Source organism: Rattus norvegicus, chromosome 8 (assembly GCF_021556685.1).
Source record: "Rattus norvegicus strain SHRSP/BbbUtx chromosome 8, alternate assembly SHRSP_T2T, whole genome shotgun sequence".
Classification (NCBI taxonomy): domain Eukaryota; kingdom Metazoa; phylum Chordata; class Mammalia; order Rodentia; family Muridae; genus Rattus; species Rattus norvegicus.
In genome coordinates this window covers 83,450,167-83,475,972 of record NC_141541.1, presented here as the reverse complement: position 1 = coordinate 83,475,972, position 25,806 = coordinate 83,450,167, and the positions used below count along the sequence as shown (strand labels likewise).

The 25,806-nt window shown below is 42.1% G+C and overlaps 1 protein-coding gene across 15 annotated transcripts in view; it reads right to left on the bottom strand.

Annotated features, from left to right (window-relative positions):
- Window positions 1–3,911: 3,911 nt before the first annotated feature.
- The window catches only part of Atosa (atos homolog A), a 78,008-nt gene continuing 56,113 nt past the window's right edge, over window positions 3,912–25,806 (bottom strand). For 4 of the 15 annotated variants that reach the window (XR_015626475.1, XR_015626476.1, XR_015626477.1 and 1 more), the window contains 8 exons: window positions 22,872–24,684; window positions 20,525–20,653; window positions 18,136–18,215; window positions 16,941–17,049; window positions 15,736–15,894; window positions 11,132–11,293; window positions 9,034–9,230; window positions 3,912–4,867 (listed from right to left, as the gene is read on the bottom strand). Coding sequence is in view for 8 of the 15 variants with exons in the window: in NM_001436468.1 (NP_001423397.1) it covers window positions 4,714–4,867; window positions 9,034–9,230; window positions 11,225–11,293; window positions 15,736–15,894; window positions 16,941–17,049; window positions 18,136–18,215; window positions 20,525–20,653; window positions 22,872–24,684 (2,710 nt within the window). In the remaining 7 variants the exon portion in view is untranslated. 15 annotated transcript variants of the gene reach the window in all.

Here is a 25,806-nt window from a genome sequence, read left to right as displayed (position 1 = left end):
GGATCAGAGTCTTTTTTTTCTAACTCCTCTAGAACTCACAAAATCTGCATGTGCCACCATACCTGGCTTGTTTTGTTCCAGACAGGGTCTCACTCTAGCCTCAGTCACAGCAAACCTCCTGCTTTAGCTTCTCAGTGCTTTTCATTTGAGTAGACCTATATAGAGAAGGATACTGTACTAGTCAGGTTAGTGGACACATCTAACTAGTATATATATATATATATATATATATATATATATATATATATATATATGTGAGTAAATTTGAGGTTAAAATGTAACAAGGGACACAGGAGAAATGTATGTGTGACCTTAAAGACAATCTGTTTCTAAAATGAAAAAAGCATTTATATAAAAATGATACATTGATAATCTACTGTTCCAAAAGTTGGCTTCTAAGCAACATTGAATCCTAATGATATTGTAATGCCTGCACATCTTTTTGTAATTCTATTGTCTGCTGTACAAATAAATGTATTAAGAATAAAAATTCTCGGGGCTGGAGAGATGGCTCAGTGGTTAAGAGCACCCGACTGCTCTTCCAGAGGTCATGAGTTCAATTCCCAGCAACCACATGGTGGCTCACAACCATCTGTAAAGAGATCCGATTCCCTCTTCTGGTGTATCTGAAGACAGCTACAGTGTACTTACATATAATAAATGAATAAATCTTTAAAAAAAAGAATAAAAATTCTCTGTAAGTTTTAGTGCACACACACACACACACACAGAGAGAGAGAGAGAGAGAGAGAGAGAGAGAGAGAGAGAGAGAGAGAGAGAGAGAGAAACAGGCAGACAGAGAAAGGGAGACAAAGACAGAAAATAAATGTATATCTACTCCTAAGATAGATATTCATGTCAGGGCAAATCTGAATTTTTGGGAGACAGGCTAACCAAATGGAAAATTCCTTAGGGGCAATGTCCTGTTTTGTGGAACTATCTAATAAGCCATCCTTCCCCAAGTAACACTGTCATCAGGAGCCATAAAGCCTGGCTCTGGTCCCAGTGCAACTCTCACCCACATTAGAAGAAAAGAAAGTGTTAGGTGTGGTGGTACACATCTGTAATCTCAACACGTAGGAAGCAGAACAGGAGGATCGAGAATTCAAGGCCATCCTGAGCCACACAGCAAGTTTGAGCTAGCTAGGGTTACACGAGTCCCACCTCTAAACAAAGAAAAATTCTCTGTCTTTGTGTTGCCCATAGCAGTGTTCCAACATAAGATGAAACAGAAGCCAGGAAATATGGACATGTAGATTTCACCCTGTGCCCAAGATCCCAGAACTGGGAGCTAGAAGGGCCAGGGTTTGGAGGCAGGCCATTTTCATTCCCTGGGTGTTACATTCTGTAGGAAGCTGGAATTGAACAAAGCAACTTTAGACAAACGTCAGTTCCCAGGGTCTGTTAGAACAGTACTTCACACCACCATTCCCCATGTACTTTAATCTTTAAAACTGCACACTGAGCTGCAGTATTCCATCCCTCAAAATGCCTTCCTCTGATCTCTAGATAGTTATTGGTCATTCCTCCTCCTCCCTTTACTGTTTAAAGCCAGGGAGGGACTTAACCATGCAGCTCCATAAGCTGGCCTCACAGCTGGTGTAAAGCTCAAGTCTGGCCTCAAGTTAAATGACCCTCCCTTCTATGGCTGACTCCTGGTGTAACCAAAATCTCAAGTCAGCCGTTTGCCCCTTTACAAAGAAACAAAGAGAAAACCGAGAAATGGCAATTAGTTAAAGGAAATGTGGTTCTGATTTTGCTGCTGGGGTTTCTCTCCATCTGGACTGCAGCTACCTACAAGCTATAGAAAACATGAAATACAACGTAAGGAATTTGCATGTGTCGACACAGCTAAACATTATTAAAATTTTGAGAGACCGCTCCTCCTCCGGTGTTGAGGAATTTGGGCCATTCTGGTCCCCAGCATTGGATTTTCTCTACATTTCCATTCTTTCTGGTCCGTGTACACGCCATTGCCCCATCACAGGTATGAACCACCCGGTTCTGCCCTGTCCCTTCTTAATCTCCTATGTTGTTGAGTCTCTATTTGCCTCTTTTTACAAGTTTAATTTTTGAGATGAGTGGTTTCACTCCGTGGCTTAGGTTGCTCTTGAACTCGTGAAATTCCTGAGCTCCACCCTTAGGATGTATCTATCTGCCTCTTACATTGTCTTACTCGATTTTTGACAAGGGTCGGTGTAAACCAGGCTGGCCTCTAACTTGCCATAGAACTCTAGCTGGATTTGAACTCTCATGGTCCTCCTGTTTCAGGCTTTGAACTGCTGGATGACATGAGCACTATGCCTGGATTTTTACCTGTCCCTGTATTTTGTCTTGAGACACAGTCATTGAATACTCTATTTTGGCCTTTTATAATTCACCTGCCTCAGTGTCCCAGATGTTGGGATTACAGACCTATACAACTGCACCTGGCTTTACCCACTGCGTAACAAGAGGAGTGTGGGGTTAAGGGGATGGCTTCATAGGTAAAGCGCCTTGCCCCAAGCCTGACGACTTGATTATGTCTTCCCTTGAGTCCCCGTCTTTCCTTTCATCTTATACTCTCTCAGAGATCACTTCCATCTGTGTACCCTGAGCCGCCATTAGTCCAGAATGGGGCTGTTCCCCAGCACTTTCTGTGATAATGTGGGTGTTCTACGTCCATGCTCCCCAACACACGAGCTACTAATTGTATAGTGCTTAATGCCACTGGGCATTTAATATAGCTAGTACAAGAACTGAATGCTTAAAGAATTAAGACTAGAAACCATGAAAAACACTCTTGACAGAGATTCTTACAAAGCTCCCTCTGGTGGCTCTGGTGCTAATGTGCACAAAAAATTTTTAAGTTTTATAATCATATGCAAACTTTTTTTTTCTTTTCTTTTTTTCGGAGCTGGGGACCGAACCCAGGGCCTTGCGCTTGCTAGGCAAGCGCTCTACCACTGAGCTAAATCCCCAACCCCCATATGCAAACTTTTAAAAGATCAGAAGATCAGAACATTTCTTTTTCCCTCTACCCCACCCCTCCTGTTTTTTTTTTTTAAAGATTTATTCATTTATTATATATAAGTACACTGTAGCTGTCTTCAGACACACCAGAAGAGGGCATCAGATCTCTTTACAGATGGTTGTGAGCCACCATGTGGTTGCTGGGAATTGAACTCAGGACCTCTGGAAGAGCAGTCAGTGCTCTTAACCACTGAGCCATCTCTCCAGCCCACCCCTCCTGGTTTTGAGAGGTACATTTACAGCTCACTAGAATCAGGAATAACCTTGAACTTCTGATCCTCCTGCCTCTGCCTCCTATATGTTGGGATGACAATGTACCACCATGCCTGGCTTATGTTGTACTGTGGGTTGAACCCAGGACTTTGCACATATTAGGCAAGCATTCTAAGACTAATCTACAGTTCATCACAGAAAGAATGCATTTTTTTAAATTAAAGGGATATATAGTAGGAGACTTGAGAATTATTTGAAACTCGGTGCTGAATAGTTAAGAATGTGAAAAAAATTTTTTTTTGAGGCAGTCTATGTAGTTCTAGCTGTCCTGGAGCTCACTATGTAGACTAGGCTGGCCTCACACTTGTAGCAATCCTCCAACCTCTGCACCTCAAGTGTTGGGATTAAAAGAATATGCCCTACTCCTGGTCTGCATTCTAAATATTCATATCTTGTTGTCTGTTGTGCTACCCATTGCCCCAGCACAAATACCAAGACTGTTGTGTTCTACTGAGCATTTCAGGAGGAGGCTTCTGTTATATCCAGCCAAGCTCCCTTTCTTGGTGGCCTTTCCAATTGCCAAGTGCTTCTGTCCTTGGCAGCTATAGAGGTAGAATGGAAACTGTCTGGTGGTTAATCCAACAGTCACACAAATGTCTCATTTAAGAATAAAAGCCAAATACACGTTTTAGTTTTTTGCATATATTTACAATATAAATATTAAATTCTTTTCAAAGTACATATTCTTTTTAACAGTGTGAGAAAATTATGTAGCATGGGATAGCAATTTAAAGTAAAACCTCTACAGTAGTGATTCAGGGAAAATAGAATGTTTTTGGGGTGGGGGGGATCTTAGAAGGATGAGAATGGGCAGGAGGCTGAGTGTTTGCCAGGAGGATGGGAGCAGCTTTGTCGGACCCCTGGGAACAGCCCTGGTGAGTTCTTTAAAACCTAACCTGGAGAGATATCAAAAGCATACATGCTTGCATAGTGCATTAATCTTAAAGAAGCCCAACATTTCATTCTCATTTTCAGTAGCTTAAATGAATAGCACTTAAAACACACCACACAAAATTAAAGACTTATGCATATATTTCAATTTCAACATTAATGTCAAAAATACATAGTATGATTTTACATAGATTGTGCTACATTAGAACACTAGAGACAAACATCACTTGACTATTAAGGAAAACATTAAATATTAAATAACAGAAATAAAATGTGTAAACACTAATCTAACTGGGGATTTTGCTATTGCAACTGTCCAATGAAGTGGTTTCAACAGTACGAAAAGGGTGAAGACAGGGGTGCTTCCAGTCCACTTAGGAGTCATGGGTCTCAGTTCAGGGGTCCTTTAATAAAATCTGGTCCAGGACAAGAGGAGGGCCACTCCACTCCACTGGCTCTCATTGGATGTATTCCACTCGGTGAATGCTCACGTTCAAGCTTGGGTACTGAGCAAATACTTTTAAGCCGTCTCCCTTATCAGCATCTTGGTGAAAACTGTGGGTTTGTTGGCGATTCGGTGTAAGACTTGAGTTCATAAGCAGCACCGCTATCAACCTCCATGGACTTTCTAGAGAACAGGAGCCGGACATCTCTATGGAGGTAGATCTTCCCAGATTTAGAGCTCTGGAACCTAAGTAAACACACAGAAAGATTAGTGATGATAGGGGATGAGTCTTTAAAACAAGTAAAGCTACTCATGAAAGAGGAAGAATCATTCTTGCTCTGCCACTAGACTAACTCTCTTTCCCCCAGTATCTGGGTCTGAACTGTCGAAAACTGATCCATCGCTCCCTTACCCTCCTGCTCTGTAACATCACTCTTCCTCTCTGGCCCTGCTGTACGTGCACTCTCCTTAGCTAAGTATCAAATTTCCACTGACACTAGTTAATTATGTAATTATGCCTTTGGCTTTGCAGGTCAGGCATATTCTAGACACACAGATAAGACATAATTCATACAAATTAGCTGTCTATGACATAGGGTAAATTAAAATGAATCACATACTCAAAAGAGTCACCGTAGAATATTAAAAGTTTTTCTGGATGGACTGTCTCTTCATGTAATCCCATCACTCAATAGGTCACGACAAAGAGACTATCACATTTGAGGCCATCATGAATGATTTATTCAATGACAAGCCAGCCTGGACTATAATATAAAACTGTCTTGAAATAAAACAAACAGACAAGAAAAGATACCAGTTTCTCCTAACGTGTATTTGTGTGTGTGCACGCATGTGAAGGTCAGAGGTGACATTTGGTTTCTTCTCCATCTGAGGCGTTCATATTAAGGCAGGGTCTGTCACTGAACCCAGAGCTCACTGTCTTGGCTAGTCTAGTGTCTTAGTTAGCGTTTCTACTGTTGTGACTAAACACCATGACCACAAACGACTTGGGGAGAAGAAGGATTTATTTTATCTTACAACTTGTAGTCTGTCATCCAGGAAGTCAGGGTAGGGGACTCAAGACCAGAATCTAGTGGCAGAAATTGAAGCAGAGGCCATGGCAGAATTCTACTTCCTGTCTTGCTCCTGTTTACTTATTGTACTTGGGACCATCAACTCAAGGGTGTCGTCTCCTACAGTGAGCTAGGCCCTCCCACACCCATTATCTATCAGGAAATAGATCATAGGCTTGCCCACAGGCCAATCTGGTGGGAACATTTTCTCAATTCCCTCTTCCCAAATGACTCTAACTATGTCAAGTCAACATAAATACTAGCCAGCATATCTAGCCATCCAGCTTGCTCCAAGGATTCTAGATAGCTGCCACATCTGCTCAGCTTCTACGTGTGTTCTGGAAATGAGAACTCTGGACCTCAGATCTGGGCAGAGGGTGCTTTACACCAGTGCATAGTTTTTGTTTTGAGACTGGACTCCTACTGTACTCAGGCGGCCCTGGAACTTACCATGTAATGAAGGCTGACCTTGAACTTTTAGTAATCCTCCTGCCTTAGCCTCTTTAGTGCTGTTAGTATTACAGATGTGTACACCATGCCTGGCAAGGTTCAACTTCTGGACCAATCATTGCTATTGTTAGCAGTTGGTTAAATAAAACCATCAAACCTAAACACTACCAGAAGACAAAAGTTATTGGTGAAATGAAAAGGGGCTATAAAAGTAGTCACGGAATCGTTTCTATCTTCCACTAACCTCCTGCAGCAGACACCATGAAGTACTAATTTCTCTGTTTCCTTGGAACAGCAGAAATGCCGATCTGTTTATGAATTTTACTCTAAAGCTAATGGGAAGTCCTGGTGTGACACTGACTGGCTCACTCCTCCTCCCTGAGGTTTTCACCTTGGGAAGCTTTGGGGACGATGTCATTTTTCCAAATAGGCTTCTACACATTTAGTCATTATATGAAAACTACAGAGTTTGCTGACTTTGGGTGAATGATGGTTACACACGCTAAGGCTCTGAAGCTTTGAGAGGCTGACAATGCAACTCAGTGGCATACACAAGGCTGTAGGTTTGATCCTGGACACCACAACACAGATAACACCAACCAATCGACCATCAAGAGAATGGTGTGAAACAGAAGCTGAATCAGAGACCTGAGTCTTTTCCTACTGAGCCGGGATGGTGACTGGTTGTTTGACTGATTTAACAGTACTTGGGACTGAACACAGAGCCTCATATATAGTAGGAAAGAATTCTACCAATAAACTATATCTTTCCTTCCTTCTATCTGTCCCTCTCTTTCTCCCTCTCCCTCTCCCTCTCTCATTTTATAGCACTGAGAATCAAACCCAGGACCTTCCTCATACTAAGGAAATATCACTATCACTGAGCAACACAGCCCATCATTGGGAAGTATTCCTAGAGTGTGCTATTTGATTACACATGCGTGTATGTATGTGTGTGTATGTATGTATGTATGTATGTATGTATGTATGTATGTATGTATGCATGCATGCATGCATGTTTCTCATGTCCAGGTATCACTCTGCAATTCAGGCCCACAGAACTCATTTTATAGCCAGGATGACCTTGAACTCATAGCAGTCAGCCCTCCTGCCTCATCTTTTCCAAGAACTGGTTTAACCATATCTGGGAACATTTATATATATTTAAAGATTGTAACACTTAAAAAACCATCTGTGTGAGGGGATGGGTACATGCCACACACAAATAGAGTTCAGAGGACAACTTGTGGGAATTAGTTCTTTCCTTATATCATGAGGGACCCATCTCGCTGGCCCACATTTCTCATTTTGAAAGTTTTCCAAGTGTGTGTTTGGTGGACACTTTCTCATTCTCATAGCTTCTTTTGTCAGGTAGTGCCATGGTGAGTAGAACATTGCCTTTTGGATGCAGAACAACAGGTAGAGAGGCCCATCATGCAGTGTTCTGAGAGAAGCAGTCCTTTTCAGGTGTGGGACTTGCGTGGCTAACTCACTCCCTACCTAACCTGCAGTTACATACTGAAGGATGGCTGAGAATCACAGGATTCCTTACAATAAAGAACCAGCCACTGATGAAGCTGAGAACATTCCGTAGAGTTGTAGGAAAAGCTATTGACGTCTGTCTTTTATTTGCTCAGTGTTCCAGAGAGTTACACAGGGACAGAGGCCTTAAACTGGAAATGAGGATGTTGGCAACATGGACCAGAAGGACAACAAGCAAACAACAACAAAAGCCTTTACAGAGCTAGAGCTCCAGGTTAAACATTAAGTTGGAGGATACAGCATCTCTGAAATGTAGCCTCCACATCAGCACTGTCACCTCCCAGATGTCTAGAAGCATGTGGGAACAATCAAGGAGTGGTGAGTCAAGTTTAAGAACTCCTCTATCCAATATGGCTACCCAGCTACATGTGGCTAACAGTCACCTTAAATGGGACTACTTCAAATTGATTGTCCCAACGGTAAAATATATTGTTGATTTAGAAGATATGTTAAAACAAAAAGAATGTAAAGTTATCCTGATTTTATAATGATTATACATTCAAATTATGACATTTAGATTTTCTAGGTTAAGTAAAATGTATTAATTTTACCTGTTTCTTTTTACTTTCCAGTGATTTTTTGTAGACAGGGTCTATGTAACCCAGGGTGGCCTCAAACCTGACAGGTAGCAGAGGCTGGCCTTGAACTTCTGAGCTTCCTGTCTCCACCACCCAGGTTCTGGGATGGCAGACAAGAGGCTACAGAGCCAGCTTTGTCACTTTACTAAACGGCTGCTGGTAACGGCAAACCAAGCTGATGACTCAGACTAAGTTTCTATCAGCAACACTGGTTTTAAAAGTTACTGCCTCAAATATCAGGCTTCATCCTGACTTTTTGTATTTAACAGTTACAAGTGCAAGCCCCTGATTCTAATAAGTAGCAAGGATGGTAAGAATGAATGCCACACATTTTCCATGTTAGCATGTTGTCAAGAGACCCCATGCTAAGCAGAGTGTATGGTATTAATATAATATAGTCAGTTAAAAGTTCCCTTTAGGGGTTGGGGATTTAGCTCAGTGGTAGAGCGCTTGCCTAGCAAGCACAAGGCCCTAGGTTCGGTCCCCAGCTCAAAAAAAAAAAAAGTTCCCTTAAAAAAAAAAAAGTCTAGTGGGCTGGAGAGGATTAGAGTACTGGCTGCTCTTTCAGAGGTCCTGGGTTCAATTCCCAGAACCCACAAGGAAGCTCATAACTGTCTATAATGGGATCTGACGCCCTCTTGTGGTGTGCAGTGTGCATGCCGGCAGAGCACCCATCTTGATAAAATACATAAATAAATAAATCTTAAAAAAGTCTAACAATGTTAAATGGTCCTGAATAAGGTACTTTCCCATTCATCTGAAACATTACCTCAGGTGTATGAGGTAGCGTAGTAACTGTGCCGTGTGCTGGACATTCTCTTTGTTAATACTTCTCTTCATTTCTTGTTTAACAGGAACAGAAAACGTCCTCTGCCGCAGGAATGTCTGGTGATTGGCTGGCATACTTCGTAGGTCATACACGACAACAAACATCTTCACCACAGTCTTATTGGGATTGAATAAGGTCTGAAGACACAACAGAAGAGTCTTTCTTCAAAAGAGTGATTTGTAAATGTGATGCAGAAGACCTTCCAGTAATTCAATAGGCTCTTTAGTAATTTACTTCCACTAGAGAGCTGACATTAACAGCTGAAAGCAATACTCAGAATATTCTTGTAGAGATTCAACCTCATTTCTTATATGACAATAAGAAAAAATCTTGTAACAAATCAAGATCTTTAGCCACGATTTCAGATTAATAGCAAATAACATATACTTTCTCATTGTTCAGATTTTCAGAAATTGTTCTGCCAGTTTGGGCATAACACACTCTTCAAGGTATCTTTTGCATTAGCATATTCTAATTCTTTCATTTCAAACATTAGCTTCCCTGGTGATAACAACTGCAAATTCTCAAGGTAGAATCTTAATTTTTCTTATATTTTAATGGATTGTAATTTTTTAAATAAAAAATATAAGCTCAGTAAAACCAGAATTTGAGAGTAACTGCTTTAAACTACTTACTGTAAGTTAGTTATAACTGTTCAAGGGGGGGCATTTTTACTGAAAATGTTTCAAAGTCAGGAAGTAGATAAACAAGCTCATTCTCACTAGACCCCCAGTCTGTGACAGCATTGTGCTTTCACACTCGGAATCATTGGCAAACATCAGGCGTCACAAATCGTCACTGCCATTACGTTACAGACCGAGATCTGTAGCCTCAGAGAAGACTGGGGTAATGCGATTGTTACTTGGCTATGACTGACTGAAAAATGTAATTTTTTAAAATACACATTTTTAAAGTAAAAACCCAAGCTGCTGAACTGACTTTAACCAAATTACCAACACATCAATCGGTAACTTGGTGCCAGGCTTTCAGAAGCTCGTCCCAGGGACTGGACATCACTCACTGAATCAAAATGAGAAATACATCAGCATTATGATCCAAGTTTATAACCTAGCATGTGCTAAGATCAAGGCTGATACAGACAATAAGTACAAACAGACCCAGGTCTTCAGACCATGTGAAGAAAAAAACGCGTGCTTAAAACGGACCACTTAGAGGTGAACTTCTCTTTCTGGGTTAATGGCTTATCACTAGGGCAGCTCGTAGCTAGTGCTGCAGTGGTTCATAAGCCCTCATGAGTTCCACAGCCTTGTGATAAAGAATGGACAAGGATCACTCCTTAGCTTTAAAAAAATGTCTAGATAGGGAAATCGCATTTAAATAAGCAGCCGTTCTTCTGTGACACACACACTGCTCACTACTGTCTCACCCTTGTGAGATGCCAGATAAATACACAGCTGTAGTACAGCTCTGAGTCAGACCTGGTAAGGTGTGACCAGGCTGACAGAAGTGCTGACCCCTTGAGGTCACAGGGCTCGGAACGCCTGCTGGGCTGGACCAGAGGCTGAGTGCGAACAGCCAGCACCAGCTAGATTTTTCCAGGCTGCAAAATCTGAAGCAGACTGAGGACCTGCGGTGTTATCCTGGGTCAGACAGCTCTGCCCTGGTAAGAAGGGGTTTCCTTAGGCCAAGTTAGACGAATACAGTTGAAGGCACACCACCTTCTCTGCCCTGCACCTATCAGACTGCACTAAGTCAGTTTTAGAAATCATTCCACTACTATTAACATCTTGTTTTCCAGGCTTTCCCACCAAAGCAATGCAGTATTTTTAGGGTCACCTTTGACACAGATCAATCTCAATATCACTTAATATTTAATAGAAGGCACTGGTCAGGATCTAAATATATTGAAAATAGTTCAGTTTAAGCCATGTAAATGGTTCATATTATTTGTCTAAAGCATTCACCTCGATTAGCTTATTAATCTTTTCCTTTAATGGAGGCCCCCAAAATGCTCATTCCTGGGGCAACTCCAATTCCATGGCAACTGCAAACAAAGCTGCAGCCCACTGTTACTTACCAAGGTTGTTGCAGCAGCAGTAGCAGGAGAAAGGGCTAAGCTCTATATGTGTGAGAGAATGATTATTGCAATTGTAGGCTATAAAACACATACCACTTGTATCGTTCCTGAAGGAGGTACTCGATAACCCCTTTTACCAAGGGACTCTAAAGTAATCACACCCTTGAAACAAAAGAAGACAAATTGAGTGCATACATATATAACAAACAAAAGAAAGAACATGTTTTTGTACAAACTTCAGTAACTTATTTCTAAGGGAAAACATTCAAATTGCATTAAGAGTATGAAACAGTGAGACTCCCTCCCCCTTCTATAGAAACCATTCACTGATGCTCTTCCTAGACACCTTACAACAAGCAGCACACAGCATTAAGGCCACACTGCTTGGAGTTGTCCACTGAGGCCCAGACCAAGAGTCATGTTTCCTAGCCATAAGGAAATAAAACAAAGCTATAGGATTAGTCCCATTCTGTGAGAGGTGAAGGGGGATGAAAAAGTAATGAAATAAATGATCGATCACGGAGTATGGAAAAGTAACGAATATACGACATCTAGTTTGGGGCTGCAAACGAAGGAATTCTTCAGTGAGTCAACTTACACATCTGAATTTCTGATGAAAGACAGGAGAAAAGAATTAAGACAGCTAAATGGGGTTGGAAATCTGGGTTCCAGCCTGATGAATTTCTAGCAGATGAGATGTTCAAAGCAAGTATGAAGGTTTACCACCAAGCTGCATGCTCTGCAAAAAGCAAGACACTCTGTTTTCCAAGAGGAAATGCTGCTTCAGAAGCAGCGGTGCCATGCTGGGTCTTAATCTGGATCTTTTAAGGTGCTATTGTGAAGATTTATTTTATATTTTTTCCATTTTTTTAATACAGAGTTTCATGTACTCCAGGCTGGATTCAAACTGACTATGTTGACAACAGTAGCCTTGAACTTCTGTTTCTGTTTTCCAAGTGCTGGAAAGTGGTGTGTATTACCATACCCAAATTATTTCTATTTCTTCTGGTTCTTTGTTTACACAAAGTCTCACTATGTAGCCAAGACCGGGCTGGAACTCATGAAAATCCCCCTGCCTTAGCCTCTCAAATGCTGGGATCACAGCTGTGATAAATCACACCCAGGGGTATTGTCTTTTAGCTGTTTCCTTAGTAAGGAATCTTAGACTTTGATTTGGCTCTAAACCAGAGCACACTGGCTTGAAGGTCTAATTGCTGAGCTCTGGGGAGAAGTCAAAAGTGAATCACAGTCATCTCACTAGGTAAACCTAAAAGGGACCCTGGAGGTCCTCCACTTAGTACTCAAATTGATAGCAGCAACAGCACTGATTTTGTTAGGAAAGTAATCTGCCTGGCCACTTTCCAGATCTACCAAATCGAATCTGCCTTTCAATGAATGACAGCACTCCCCTGATGATATAATTTGCATAGCAAAGTTAAAGAAAACCTTAAGTACAGACAGCAGTTTTTCTGCAAAGTTCAAACAATGGGGAAAAAGTGTAAAAGTAAGTTCAAAGGTCAGATTGAATGTGCAAAAGGTTTCCCAATCACCAGGGTACAGGCATGGCCACAGGTGGTGCTTGTGAACCCTGTCCCTGTCTACTTTCCTGAGTGATGCTGCCCTCCCAGTAGTTATGGAGGTAAGCAGAGTGAGTATGCGCTCTATATGGTAATGAATCATCACTACATATCCTAAGCAGGAATCTCAAGGTAGTGTAACAGAGAACTGTTGCACTAGGTGACATGAGACCTGGGTTAGGAAGTAAAAAGCAATGGACGGAGAGGAGAGAGAGCCCTGCTCTGATACATGATCCTACCTTCACACGCAGGACATGAATGTTAGCCACACACCTTGGCAGCGCAGCAGTAGTTCTTCACAGTGTGCTCAGTGAATACTGCGGTGTACACACAGCACTTCCCAAGTACAAGCAGTGTGGATAGTTACACGAGAAACTACTCCCTTCTAGCTCTAGAAGGAGTAAGTAAGGCATATCGAAAGGACAGCTACCTTTATAATCACATTGGTAGGAAGGGCCAGGAGTGCTTGCCCATCCTCCCAACCTCCTTCCCACACAAAGAGAGAGCCAGGACAATGGCAACTATGACTGTGATTGTGTTTCTTTCTCTAATGTACAATTCTGATATTTTTTTGATCATAATGGCTCACAGACACTGAAGATTTTTGAAAGGTCTTTTAAGTTTAGGGCAGCACTCCAATATAACTACTTTCTTCTTCTTTTTAATTATGTGTGTGTTTGTGTGGGTATTTGAATGAATATAGAGCCCTTGGAGGCCAAGAGAGGGAACTGGATCTCCTGGAACTGGAATCAGAGTGTTGTGAGCTGCCCAGGGTGGGTGCTATTCTGGAAGAATAGCAAACGTTCTTTGAGCCTTCTCTTCAGCCTCCAAAGAACAATTTCTAAATAATTTAAGACAAGTAGTAGCACTAGAAAGCTGGGACTTAATTAATATTATTCAATTCATTTCATGGGCCAGCATACCAATATTTGTATCTAAGAAAAGCACATTAACATAATGAAACGTTTCCTTGGGCACGTTTGTAATAGTAAGGTTAAGATGATTAAATTTGGCAGAATCCTAACACCAAAAAAATTAACCCTAAATAATTACAAAGAATATGAATTTCTAGGTGCAGTGACATATCAGTAATTCCAGCACTTGGGATGTGGAGGCAGAAAGACCACGAGTTCAAGGCCAGCCTTAGCTACATAAACTTTGAGGTCAGACTGACCCATGTCAAAAAATAAAACTAACAACAGGGGTTGGGGATTTAGCTCAGTGGTAGAGCGCTTGCCTAGGAAGCGCAAGGCCCTGGGTTCGGTCCCCAGCTCCGAAAAAAAGAACCAAAAAAAAAAAAAAAAAAAACTAACAACAAATACGAGTATGAAACAGTAGATGGAAAACTAAAACCAACAGCCATCAATTTGACTAATTATGAACAGAAGGAAACCGTTTCCAGTCAATCATGAGCCCATACATAACACAGGCCTAGTCTGACCTCACCAACACGACAGCTGGTTTCTCGGAGACACAGTTCCTGGGTAGCTGAGTGCAGTGGTGTAGTTCTTGGAGAACATTCTTACCGCTGACTCCAAAATGAAGAATTAATTTTTCAAGAATTGATTGATGCAAAATCCCACCACAAAGAATTTTCTGTCCTAACATTTTACCTCTGGGGCCATTCAGTCTGTGGGGACAGGTCTCACAGTTATTAGAGTACCACAAACATGCATTACTTCTGATGGTCTAACAAAAGAACCAGTCCTTTGAAGCAGACTAAACTATCAAAATAGAACAAATTTTAGGAAAGATTTGTGGTGTGAGGCTTGGAGTGAGCCACTAGCAAAGGGAGCCCATTCCTACTAAATAAACATGTAGGGGAAAATGTGACGACAGAGAAGATCATCATCACCAAAAGGCAGGCAGGCACTGAGTTTCAGTTAGTTTAGGTTTTTGAGATAACATTATCCTCTGTAGCCAAGGCTCTTCTGGAACTTACTACATAGCCCAGGCTAGCCTCAACCCCACTGTGATAGAAGGTAGGCCTCCTTAGGAGCATACCCTAACAATTCAGTAGGTTGAGTTATCCACTTTCCAGTGTCCATTCAACGTTCCCACCAGACTACTGTTTTCTATCAAAGTATGAAACACTAACCAGGCCCTGGGCCAAAAGTGTCACTTTAATACTGGAGTAAACCTAAATTAGCTCCCTTGAAAAACTGGACAGCACCGAGGTGGCCATAGTTAGCTCTTTAAAAAGTACAGCTTCTTCTCCTGTCAGGTATGGAGAGATCCCTTTTCATACATAGCTTTTACTCTTAACAAAAGACATTGTCACTAATGTTCTTAAAACCCCCGAAGGCAGGAGAGAGGAGGATATCGGGCAAGTGCTAGGTTAGAGATGCAGGTCTAGACCTGTATCAATTTCTGCTTCTCACAGTGAGACTTATGTGACTCTGCACTTACACCATGACCACAAACCTCTCCTTGTATTCTGAAGGAGTGTTTGTACACACTCCAGTGTTCAGATGCACTTCTGCAGGTTAAGGCTTGTTTTTACTCCGCTGAAGTAGAAAATGGGAAGGTAAACTTACAAGACCTCAGGCTCAAGACTGTTCTAACTCCCAGAAGCTCTCCTACCTTCCGCTTAGAAACTGGTGCCATCAGAAATAGCTCACACTCTCTAGAACCCCAGGATAAAAGGGGGTTAGGGGTGGGAGATGGGGTGGAGAGGCCTCAGATCACCCCAAGTCCCCAGATCTTACTAAATCTGAATGACATAAGGACAGTGTGAAGAGGCAGCCACTTGGCATTAGAGTACACAGTAAGCACTAGGGAATTTGTGTGGACTATGTCAGGCACTAGCAAGTTACCTAGAAATGGGTAACATTACAGCACCATTTTAAAACACAAAGCAGGTCGATACAGTTTGAGCCAGCTGAGAAAAAGGTCATGGAGCAGTATTTTGGCCTATTGGTCTGCGTTCAGGTTTTTACTTTCTCTTAGGAACTGCTTCACGCTTTCAAGGACAGGACTGCAGCAGAGAAATGAATTACAGAATTGCAGAAAAGACAAAGTACTTGCCATATAAGGCGAGGGAGCGTTATCATCCGAAACACTGTAGAACGACACTTCCACCGGCAGAGTCAAGTGCGTAGGGCAGAAAGTCCCACTGGCTCCCACCTCAGCAGTGAAGCCATCAACTATGCCGAGGGGGTCTAAACGGTAATTCAGAACCGATTCCTGGAAGGCAAGACAACATGTGTTTTTGAAAATTTAGCACATTAATTTCACTTAGGGAAATATCTGACTATGTTTTCTAAGTCCTGTGGTAGCATGTGTCTATGACCCATTACACAACAAGGCTCAGGCAAGAGTGTAGTGAGTGGCCACTTGGAAGTCTGCGTGACACAGAAACCGTGGCTCAAATTGAGAAATGATGGTTATTATAAGAGACGTGTTTCTTACCTGACCCTAAATCACCTCTACCTCCAACCACTTTCTACTAGATCCAACCCAATTCTCTTCTCACCCATTCAGCCACCACCGGATGCTCTTGGAACCTCGCCGTTTGTTAGATATAATCATTTGATGTGCTATCTTTGCGCGTGGAAAATATGCTCTCTGCTGGGAACAGGACTCGCACCTGCAATCTCACCAGCACTTGGTATCTGGGACGAGAGGACTGCTGTGAGTTCAAGGCTGGCTTGGACTGTGCAGTAGGTTCCAAGCTGCCCTAGGTTATATAATAGGCCATATTTGAAAAGAAAAGCTCTACCAGAGAAGGTATCTGCCCAGAGAGAGCCCACTAGAAGGTGCTAGAAGGTCTTGACAGCAGGCCACATATAGAAGTCCTGTTAGAAAGTTAAGCCAAACATTTGTCATCTTGAAAAAGGACTACTTCTGTTTGTAAAAGATGCTGCTGTGTGATATATGGAGTTTTGTTTAGTTTAGCTGAAAAAGTTTAAGCAACTATGTGAAGAAGCTCTGTCTACCCACATGGCACTCGCTCCTGAGATCCACCTCTAAGTGGTGGCTCTTCAGGTGTTTTCAAGACCCTCACAAGCTTATGTGAAGTTACCTAAGGGGCTATCATGGATGTGAGGAGCAGCCCTCAGTTAAGAGATCATTTGAGAAGGAGCACATAGGCAATTTCAAGGCTTTGAGAAAAGACAGTCGATTCATTTATTTCCTTCTCACAGAGAATGTTAAAGATATAATGATACCGTAGCCCTAGTGCCCTAGTTTAAGGCACTTTGACTTCTAAAATAGTTTCAAAGCTGCATTACCTCAAAATTCCCTAGGAGACTAAGACTTGTGATTGGTGGAGCACTTGAACTCAAAAAAGGCTTTTCATGAACACCTGGGTCCGCTTCAATGTTCAGACACGGTCGAGAGCTATTGGAAAGTAAAAGCAAAGAAAAGTAGTACACGGTAACTGCAATATTTCCTTGTTTACATCTATAAAATGAGTTAGAAGAAGCTGAACAACTTCATTCAAACTACTAAAATAAAATTAATGCTATCAAACTTTAAAATACAAAAGTTTTAGCTGAGTGGTGATGGCACATGCCTTTAATTCCAGGACTTGGGAGGCAGAGGCAGACAGATCTCTGTCAAGGTATAATTTATAACACATCACATGGTGGGATCTACTGGAAATGCTAACACTCAGAATTCTACATCACTTTCAGCTGAGAACAAGAACTCAAGGGCAAAATTATGCGACTGTAATTACAGGCTGGCCATGGATGGAGCCCAGTGGAAGAAACCTTGCCTACTACATGTGAAACCCTAGGCTGGGTCATTGACAAGGAAAACAGAGATTGTGAGGAGGAGGGAAGGAGGCTGGAGAGATGGCTCAGCGGTTAAGAGCACTGACTGTTCCTCCAGAGGTCCTGAGTTCAATTCCCAGCAACCACATGGTGGCTCACAACCATCTGTAGTGAGATCTCATGTCCTGTTCTGGCGTGTCTGATATAATAATAATATAATAATAATTATATTAATAAATATATTATAATGTACTTATATACAATAAATTTTTTTTAAAAAGGAGGAGTAAGAGGGATGTGGAGAGGAAAGGAGGGAGAGAGGCAATGTGGGCTAGAAGATGAAGGTGAAGGATCCGCAGAAACCGCTGTGTTTCTGACTATGGAGATGAGCACAGCTAAGCTCGCTGTGTCTCTCTACGTGTATGTGCAGCAGCATGGAAATGGGACTTCATCTTTTTCTTTAGCCAAAATCTTTAATTTTTATAAAAGTTATATGCAGGGGTGTTTTGTCTGCATGTATGTCTGTACGCCTAGTGTCTATGGAGGCCAGGTGTCAGAGTCCCTGGACCTGGAGTTAGATGGTTTTGTGTCACCATGTGTCTCTACAAGGGCATCCACATCAAGATAATATTTTTTATTACACTTTGACTTAGAGTCAGCACATCTGCAGCACAGTTCTACTTCACACCCATGCACTTGAGGTGATTACCTTTTGGAGGATAGACTTCTCAGATGCAGTAGTGACGTGTCTAGATCAAAGCAACCTGACTGTGTTTTTCTTTGAGGAACCTAAAGGCAAAATAATTACTTAGTTTTTAAGGTTACTTTTAAAATTAATAAAACACTTAGAAAATCCAAGCTAGGTATGTTGATTTAAATGGAATTTATTTCTTTGTTTTTATGTGTGTAGGTGCATGCATGCCACAGCACACATGTAGGGGACAGAGGACAGTTAAGGAGTCAGTTCTCTCTCTCTCTCTCATGTGGGCCCAAGAATGTAAGTCACTTGGCTTGGCACCTTCACCTGCTGTGGCACCCTAGGGATCCAAAGTAGTAAGATCTCCCTCACAGCTTACTCAAAACAATGACGCTTATCACATATTTTCTTTCCTTTTCATTTTATTAATGTAGAAAAAGAACCCAGATGATTCCTAAAAGTACTCTGACTAGGTTCTAAATAAAACTAGGTTTTTCTGTACAAGGACTCTTACTTTGTGTTTGTGTGTGTGTGCATGGATAGTATATGCATTGTGTATGCAAAAGTGTATGTGTTTACACATGTGTGCTCATGTGTGTGGAGGTCAGAGGTATCTTCTTCAGTCACTCTTTATCCTACTTTTTGAGTAAGGGTCTTTCATTGAACCCAGGGCTCATAGAAGCAGAAAGTGCCAGAGATCCTCCTGCCTCTGCCTCCTCATCACTGGCTATGGACAATTGCTACAGTGCTCAGCTTTGTGAGAGCATTGAGGTCTGAACTCAGAACTTTCCCTACAGAACCATCTCTGCTAGGACTGTTATTTGTAAGTTGTATATCTCTGTGCACCTTTGGGGTATGTGTACCTGTAACGTTTAGAGTTTAGACTAAAGGGGCAAAAATAAGAATGTTGGCATCCTATCCACTGTAACATTCCCAAGAAATGTATTCTTCACAGAAAATGGGTTTGAAAAATAGTACTCTGAATTTTCAACAACCAGCATATACTAGATTGTATTTCTCACAAACCATTTATCTCAAAATATACTAAAAATGAAAGCTCTAAGTGCAAATTAAAAGTGGAGTCAGATACAACATGAGAGTTAGACCTGTTTTGGGAATCTATGTAAAGCATGAATAATTAATAAATGTAAAATACAACTGAGGCACTGGTTTGAGAAGAAAGGGCTGAGATCATCATGGCTAGGAGTGACAGCAACCTTGGAAGCTGCAGAGGTCATGAGACAAGAGAGCAGGGAGTTCAGGACCAGAATGAGTATTTCTGGGAGACCCTGCCTCAAAGTAAAGTCTACTCCCCATGCCCCAAAACGGGGAAAAGGTATGTTTAAGTGGTAGGGCACTTTCCTAGCATGTGCTCATTTAAATGGGTTCAACCTTTAATACCAAAGAAAATGTCACTGGCAAGAAAACTGTTCCAGAACCAGACCATATCAAATAAATCAGCCGAAACAATCATGAGCTCATGTGTGTACAATCCAGCAGAGCTCGCATTTCAGAAAAGCTCTCTGTCTTCCTTCCCTTCACTCTGCCTGGTCAGTGCTTGGAGCTTCTTCTGCATATGATGAGCATGACACCTGTCTCTTATGGACCTTTCAGGGTTACTGTTCCCTCTCCTTTCTGTCTGTCACACTAAGTGCTTTCTAAGTATCTGCCTGTGCACCTATGAAACTTCCACTCAACTGAGTCCATTCCACTATTTTTCCATAAGGTATGCATGTGTGTACATGCACCTTTGTATGTCCATGTATGTGCATGCACGTGTGTACACGCAACTGTGTATGCGCACACACTTCAAGGAGAGTAATTCCATATTCAGATGTTTTCTTTCAAACTTTTTGAAGACAGGGCCTCACTTTATAGCCAAATAGCCACTGGTTGCAGTCACCCAGCCCTCCCATGTGGTGCTGGGATGGAGCCCAGGGCCTCCTACATGGATCATTCTGTCTCTGAGCAACATCCCAAGCCCTCCAATAGGAGATTTAACCACTACACTCAAAACTATGGACTTATTTATACTAGTTTTTAAACAAGATTGTTGCTGGTACCAATATTTATTGAGATGAGGAAAAAATCTATTTGTATGAAAACATCAAGGTATTTTTAAAAATTGTTTTTTTCCTTTTACACTTAGTAACAAAATATTCAGCAAAAGAACTCCAGGAAGAATTTCAATACCAGTAAAATACACTTCATTTTTGCTCAATGTATATTCTTTCCCCATATTATTATATAGCTCTTAAATGTACTATCAAACCCCATGAAGTTTTCTAACTGAAAGTGTACTTCCCGGTTGAAATGTTTCAGTTAATGTTAGCTGAAGTGCTTGAGAGCATGGCGGCTGCCTGCCTGCAGCTGCTGGGCGTGAGGGACGGAGGGAACTTACTGGGCTTGAGAGGAGAGGCAGCCCTGTCTGAGGATGAAAGGCTCTGGTTGATGTCCCATCCAGGGAATGAAAATCGTGTTTCCTCCAGACACTTGAATGCTTCAGTGTAGTCCTCTGTGAGGAAAAGTCCTAGATTTTAGTGGGAACATTTAAATAATGGTTAAGTTTGTAGATACACTGCTAATGCACTCAGGTATGCAGCATTGGTGGTGAAGCTAAAGAGCCCTGACATGCATAAGCATACACTACACACATGCAGACATCAATACAGACCTACATGGCGCTTGTTTTTGGTATAATGTCTCAAAAATTTTGAAGTGTGCCCAATACAACTGTTTTATCAATATGTTCACTCACAATCTAGCATCTAATATTTTAACTTGTAGAAAAAAAACCAGCTAGAACAGAGTTAAGACTGTAAAGTATATAACTTTGCTAAGAGCCATTTTTAGAGGATTTAGTTTAGTATGACAAATTCAGAATATAAAACAGGGGACTGGGGAGAGGGCTTAGCAGTTAAGAGCCTTACTGCTCTTGCAGAGGACTCAAGTTTGGCTCCTAGCACCTACATGGTGACTTGCAACCTCTGTAACTTCAGTTCCAGATGGACCCAATGCCCTCTTCTGGCTTCTGTGGACACCAGATACACATGTGATGTTCTTTTTATAAATATAATAAAAAGAACTCTTCTAAAACAAGAAACATGGTTACAGCACTATGTTTTTACTGTGAACCAAGAAACAGGAGAAGTGGCACATGTGCGCGTGCGCGTGTGTGTGTGTGCGCGTGCGCTTGTAATCCCAGTGGCATTCAAGGCTAAGACCAAGAAGACAGCTGAGCCCAGGGCTCAAGGTCAGTCTGGGCAACCACTGAGACCCTCTCTCAAGAAGCAGGGGAAATACTTACAAATTGGACAAATTTATATCTAAAATTCAGAAATTTACAAAAAGTATGAAAAGTTAAAAAAATTGACTAAGTTGGTCACACTTCACATTTATCAGCTTTGTGACCCAGTCCTTGTCCTTCTGCCTACTGGGCAAAAAAACCAAAACAAAAAACACCTGGCCCTGGGGAAAGAGGGGGTCAGGCAGACAAATGTTCACAGGTTGTATAGGAGGGCGCTGGAGCACATGTATGATTTCACGTAAAATCAGCACATGAACAAGTCAGTGCTAGAAGACAAACCAAAACACCATGTCCAAATTAAGTTCACAGGCCTGCTTTCTTATCCTGGTGGCCTTAAACTCTCCTCCCTATTGCTTCTAAAAGCCTGGAACTGCAGACATGGGCCAGCTGGGTCTCTCTAAAACACAGAGTGTTTTTAAGATCATGATAAGCCTTTGTACACTTTTAGGGTATACCTTTTTATTTAAGCTGCATGTTAAAGGTCTATGAACTATACAGATCGATTATCAGTTTCCGAATTATACGGTTTATTTGGTATGGCTCAAGGTCTACACCATGAGGAAAGATCCAGGAACTAAAGATCCTTAGTACCCACTTCGGGCAGCTCCTCCTGACAGTCTACACTGTTACCATGCGGCGTCTGTACCAGGCCAGCGCTGCTTGCAAAACACACCAAGCTGACAGGAATGTCCACTTGATCCCTTCTTCCTCCCCACTGACTGTATGCAATACCGAAACAAAGGCAACAGGAAGAATCCAAGTGGACGGAGGATGTGACTAGCAGAACCCTGGACTACAAGAGACCTGAGAAGGGGTTCAGATCACCAGATCAGCCACTGATGTTGACAGAGTTCCTAGCATGTCCAACCTTCTGGGCCTCTATTACCCCCATGTGTCAGACCTGTCCCTTGGTACAGTACCAAGTTCTATAATCATTTGACATAACTGAGAGGAGCCAGTAAAGAATACAGAAATCAACACACACACACACACACACACACACACACACACACACACACACACACACACACACACACACACACACACACATTCATTCCCCAGGTCAAATATAAAGGCCAGGTGCTTCTGAATGGGAGAAAATAGCTTTTAGATGGTTGCTGAAAGTTTGAAATGACAGACCTCACAAAACCTTGAAATTTTTGCTGCTGTAATTATAACTTTTAAAGAAGGAACCATACTCTGAATTTTAAACCATGTGACCCATGATCCACTTCTTCTCTTACCTTGTGTTGTGTTGACTTTCAAGAGGGTGGGTTATTGGCAAGAATATTAATAGTTCTGTAGAAGTCTTATCACACCACACTGGGTACTCTACAGATAATAGGCACCCCTGAGCATTCATAACCACATCTCCGGTGAATCAGATTCAAACCACAACTAATAGCCAAGAATTACATTTTAAATATTACATGTTACCTACCAACATGTCTGCATTTTTCAGTCTTTCGCTTGTAGACAGACAGTGCTTTACACTTGGAGGTTTTCCGGCAACTGAATCTTTGTTTTCCTCCTGCTCAGTTTTTAGTTGGTCTGATATTGTGCTTTTGGAACCCTCAGTATCTTCACTGAGATAATTTTCTGTGCCAAGCTGAATGTTTTGCTCACATGTCTTTGATCTTTTGGAGTCTTTATTTGAACAATTAGTTTTGTACTTGTTCAAATAGTCAGGCATTTCCAACATAGTCACTTTTATTTTTGGGTCAATACCTCTTGACTCATCACACTGGAGATGACTGAGAGAGCCCGGGCTATTCTCATCTTTTATTTTCTCTGTGCATTTATTTGTGCAAATCTGTTTGTCAATACTGTTGCAATGCAAACACTGTTTCTCAGTTTCATGGCTCATTTCTTGCTTCCTAAGTTGTAATTTACAAGATGTACTTTCCAATCTGCCAATCAAAGCCAAGCTGCTTTCATTGCAGAGGGACGAGTTAGAGGAAGTGAGTAAGCCAGCAGCCTTGTTCAGCAACTCCTGCCTGGCTGTGTGGGTGATGTCATCAGGATGGTTCTGATGCTGAGCGCTTTCTTCAGGTTTCAGAGACTTTTCTTGAGGACTGTTTTTGAAAGATCGGAAACATTTACTAGGTTTGGGGCTTTTCCCATCACCTCTGTCTCCCAATAAGGACACTTCTGTATGAGTAGCAGAAACAGAGACATTCTCTCTGTCCTTCTTCAACATGGTTTTGTCATGAAATGAACTCCTGAACACTTTAGAAGGAATGGAATTGGAGTCGTGCTTGCTGAACGCAGGCCGGGGAATGTGAGCTGTGGGGTCGATGTGCTCCAAGTGCTGTGCGATCCTGGCTATGACATCCTGCCGCTCCAGAAGCAAAGAGCCAATCAGTGGGTTTGCCTCCCCAGCAGGCTGCCGAGGGTAGGGACTGTGAGAGGCACAGGTTTCTCCTTGCCTGGTTTCCAGCTTCTCTTTCACTTTCCCCTCCTTGCTGTCTCCTGGGGAGCCAAACTCTGGACTCCCAAAAGAGACAGAGAATGCTTCTTTGCATCTTCTCGAATACCCACTCTCCTGTGAAACTGGGTGAAGCTTTGGGCTAAGTGAAGTGGACTCTGGGGTGTTAAAGGGGAGTTCAGACATGCGAGAGGAGCTGGGGTCACAGTGAATCAAGTGCTGAGCAATCCTGGCAATGACTTCTTGTCGATCCTGAATCAGGGAGTCGATTAAAGGGTTAGGCTCCCCTACTGGCTGCCGGGAGCTCTGACAGCTGGAGACACTGGAATCGATCACAGAGAGTGATTTGAAAGTTCTCACTGATGCCTCCTGGGACCTCACTTCTCCAGTGCCACTGAAGCCCAGGACGCTGGCTTGAGGTGTTCCATTGTCAGACTTGCTACCTGTGCCTGGGCAGAGCCTGACATTTCTAATGGCTGCAGTGTACTCAGGAGGCATGCCACTTCTGACATGCAGGGCACTCACAGGTGCCATGGTCCATGTGTGCTTGCTGCACAGACTCTGAGAGCTGCTGGGACAACGGTACTCCACTTCACCAGGGCCACGGTGCTGACAGGCTCGAAGCTCCTGTTCCTGAATTCTCTTCTCATACAGACCAATATTAGTATGGATACTACAGGTCAAAACTGGATAATGAGCTTGTCTGGGTAAGGACTGAACGCTGACTTTCAAGGCCACGTTGTGAGAGACATTGGGAACGGGAAACACATGCTCAGTTGGAGTCTGTGAAAAACTCCACTGCAGGTCGACATCAGCAGCACTGATTCTAGAGCCAAACAACACAGATCAGTCACAAACTGCCCCTCCATTGCTCTGAATGACTTTAAGGATACAAAATAGTTTCATCTATGGTTAACTCCCACCAAGGTCTACTTTCAGCCATGCTACCTTGTCACTGCTAAAAGCAACATACATGGCACAGCTGACTGTACTCGGATGAAGGGACTGTTTTCTGTTATTTTAGTCTTTCAGACCAAATTTTATAGCCAGGTGGTGGTAGAGCACACCTTTGATCCTAGCCCTTGGGAGGCAGAGACGGGCAGATCCCTGAGTTTGAAGCCAGCCTGGTCTACAGAGCAAGTTCCAGGACAGCCAGGGCTATACATAGAAACTCTGCCCCCAAAACAAAAACAAACAAAAGAGATCGAGTTTCTTTCTGTAGCCCTGGATGTCCTCAAATTTACTATGTAGCACAGGTTGGTTTCAAACTTGCAATGATCCTCCTACTTTTAGTCTTCTGTAAGATTACAGGAAGGAACTACCAAAAGCTCAAGGATATTATGATTTAATCATATTTGCCAAAATAGAAAAACAAAAGCACCAAGTAGTAGTGGTGCAGGCCTTTAATCCCAGAACTTAGGAGGCAGAGGCAGGCAGATCTTTGTTTGAGGCCATCCTTGTTTATAGAGTTAGTTCCAGGGATACATAGAGAAACCCTATTTCAAATAACCAAAACCAAACCAAAACACCACACACACACACACACACACACACACACACACACACACACACACACAAAAGCAAAAAGCAAAAAACAAAAAAAGAACTCCCCTCAAAAGCAACAAACCTAACCAACCAACCAAACAAAAACCAAAGAAAAACCAGGGCTATATGTTTAGTATTTAATAAGTGGGTTCTGCTCATTGAGCAAGACAGTCTAGAGACACTATTTCACCTGCATAAAGAAAAGATTTGTTGCTTGGCAGCCTGCATGTTAATTTATGCATACATACACACATACACATGCATACAAGAAGTCATATACACAAATATGCATGTGCTTCTCCTTCCTTCCTTCCTTCCTTCCTTCCTTCCTTCCTTCCTTCCTTCCTTCCTTCCTTCCTTCTTTCCTCCCTTCCTCTCTGTATAAGACAGGCTTTTGCTATCT